Source organism: Quercus suber, unplaced genomic scaffold (genome assembly GCF_002906115.3).
Source record: "Quercus suber isolate HL8 unplaced genomic scaffold, Cork oak 2.0 scaffold_523, whole genome shotgun sequence".
Lineage (NCBI taxonomy): Eukaryota > Viridiplantae > Streptophyta > Magnoliopsida > Fagales > Fagaceae > Quercus > Quercus suber.
This window is the reverse complement of record NW_027069972.1, coordinates 320,007-323,104: the sequence shown is the minus strand read 5'-3', so window position 1 is coordinate 323,104 and position 3,098 is coordinate 320,007. Positions and strand designations below refer to the sequence as shown.

At 36.1% G+C, this 3,098-nt stretch overlaps 1 protein-coding gene across 1 annotated transcript; it reads right to left on the bottom strand.

Moving 5' to 3' along the window:
- Positions 1-399: 399 nt before the first annotated feature.
- LOC112005193 (transcription factor HY5) lies at positions 400-2,895 on the bottom strand. Its single transcript, XM_024037445.2, has 4 exons — positions 2,650-2,895; positions 1,995-2,175; positions 1,640-1,796; positions 400-611 (listed from the first exon to the last, which is right to left on the bottom strand). The coding sequence occupies exons 1-4, from the start codon at positions 2,744-2,746 to the stop codon at positions 537-539; spliced, it is 510 nt and encodes a 169-aa protein (XP_023893213.1). The 5' UTR covers positions 2,747-2,895; the 3' UTR covers positions 400-536.
- Between the last annotated feature and the right edge of the window lie 203 nt (positions 2,896-3,098).

Here is a 3,098-nt window from a genome sequence, read left to right as displayed (position 1 = left end):
ATATTTTTAAAACTAACTAAAGAAAATTTTAAGGTAAATGACATTTTGTTCTTTGCCGTGATGCCATAACTAGTAGCTCTAACATCATCACAACCATGACTTGACCCCTTCAATTAGCAATTTTACACTAGGGTACTGCAACCAATACCACCACCCACCGGTAATTATAAAACACTCCAGAGCACTATAAACACATACTTTCTCTCATATAATAGTAAATTCTACTAATTAAATTCATAATAGACTTGCAATTAATGTGAGGAAGAGAGTATGCCAGAATATTCTATAATTTTCCCAACCCTTGAGATAATTTTTTGGCTTTGCAATGTGCATGCGAGCACAGCTTTGAATATTAAAATGAAAATGTGGTAAGAAAAAGATATTCAAATGAAGAAATCCTGTGTAAAACACTAATCTATAATTAAGGGCGTCAAGATTCTCGTCCTGATATTTTCATAATACACCTATAATTATTAAGTACAACCACTCATCCTCCCAATATTTATATCTCTTACAATCTCTGCTCTCATCTTTTCTTATAAGGACCCATCATTGGCATTACTAGCACCATTATTTCCTCCTCTTCTGCTTGCTGTTGTGTTTTTCAATATCTGCAAATTAAATAGATAAGTTGCAAATAATTAGATGTCATGCATTGAGATTAAGGTAGATTAGACTAGTTTGAACTGCTCCACCAATGACCGAAAGAAAATTTTAGTAATAAAATGACATAATAGGATGCAAAAGTATAAATTTTTCTTCCAAATTGAGTTGAAGGAATCTCCACCAACTCATGACATGACAATTCACCATCCACATGAATTTATTTAACAAGTCACATGATTATTAATTACACCATATGATGTACACATGAATATCTGGACATCCCCTTGTAACCCATCCTGATTGAAAAGGCATTAACCACCCCTCATGCTAGGAAAAGAAAAACTATGTTGCACATGGTTAACTATAAGGGATGCCATTGCCAATGCATATAGTGGGTTACAACGATGATGAACATGAGTTAATGCACCATGACCATTAGCCTTTTATTTTCTGGGTAATGACAAAGGGGCATATAGAAAATCTGCTACAATTGCATCTTTTTTTTTTTTATAATGAATATGATCATCCCATACCTAAACCTGAATAGCAAACAATGAAAAAAAGAATATAAATCACAAATGTAATATCCCCATCCCAAAAGAGCAGAAAAGGACATGTCTTGGGCCTGTGGATGGTCAGGTAGACCCTGGCTGACCCGATTAGCTCTCATTGTCAATAACAAGCTTATGGGCAATGTACAATAGTGTATTATTGATGGAAAATGATAAGACTACAGATCTGATCTCCATGACCCTTACCAATCATATTTGATGATTAACCATATATTCCTTACTCATTAAGCATCCTTGATTGCATTTCAATTACATTGCATAAATATTCTTCTTTCCAATTCCAATTCTATTCAGTTAATTAGTAGGCATGTCACATGTAATGATAGGTTAGTAATATCAACACTTCAAATGCAATGAATTATACAAAATACCCAAAATGCCCTTCAAAAGAAAAAACTAATTTAAAGCAATGAGATTATGATGTTATGATAGGATAGGGTGTGATGGTGATTGGCACATACATGTCTAAGCATTTGATTCTCATTCTGCAAGGTGGACAGCCTCTCTTCCAGCTCAGAATTCTTCTTCTCCAACTCTTTCACCCTCGTTTCCAAATCACTCAAGTATGCCTTCTTCCTCTCCCTTGCTTGTTGTGCTGATACTCTATTCCTCAGCAACCTTTTTTTCCAACCCCAACAAAAACAAAAAATCACCAAAATGGCACTGACACCACCAAAAAAAAAAAAAAGACGAGGGCCTAGCTAGCTTTAAGATAGTAGCTAGAAAAGGTACTGAACAAATATAAAAAAAGTAATAGTAATTATTATTATAATTAATAGAAATGCTAGCATGGATAGGGGTCCAAGTCCAACCAACCTCTTTAGTCGCTTGCTTTCTTTGTCACCTGGACTTCTGCCTCTCTTTCTCTGAGCTTCGCCTGATACTTGAACCCGGTCTGGACCGACCACCGAACCAGTCTCTCTTCCCGAGGCTGAGGTCCCCGCCGATTCCACTCCTATCTCCGGTACCCTCCTGATCTCCTCATCACTCTCCATACCTAAAACAACACATACACAGCAAAATCTCCGTTTATATATTTATATTATTAAATACTGTAACAAAATTTTTTTGACTTTATACAAAATTTTATTAAAAAATGCAAGAGGTGGAAATAGTGAAGATTTTTTGACTCGAGGTTTTTCTCGGTGAAAGTGATTCCCGGGAATATACAGAGATCGACCCACTTGAAGAAACCTCGAGTTTTACAAAACCCAGATGGGAATTCCTATTTTTCTTTTGATATCATCAAGAAGAAAGTTAATTTTTTTTTTCTTTTCAAAGCTACAAACTTTATGAAGAAAACTTCACCCAGATGAAAGTTTTCACATTTCAACAAAACCCAGATTGGAAATTGGAAAATATCATTGAAATCGCAGAGAGAATAAAAATTTAAAAATAAAAAGATCTTACAGGTACAGAAAGTTAAAATTTTTGCCAGAAAAAATTAAGGAAATGAGTGACAAAGTTGGACCTTCCTTGACTTCAAGATGAAGAGCAGAGCTTGAAGATATTTCACTGCTTGAAGGCAGAGAATTCGCTGCAATTGAACTCGTTGCTTGGTCTTGCATTGCGTCTACAACAAAAACAACGGCAATTTTCTCTTTGGGTTTTAGATTTAGCCAGAGAAAAAGAGCGGGACATTAATGTTACAGCGAGTAAATGACGCAGAGTGTGAGCTCAGAGAAGATTATAGCCGTTGGATCTGTATCGATCAGACGGTTCTGAAAGTGGAATCGTGGAGAGACATGAGCCATGAGGAGTGGCGTTAATCAAAGGTGTGCAGTAAAAAGTCGTGGAAGTTCTGCTGTCGTTGGATTAGGAATGGATCGGACGGTTGGGAAGGAAGTTCAAAATTAGATGTAATGAATTGGGACCACGTTATTCGCTGGCAGCCTCAAATTGCTGGTGTTTCTCGATTTT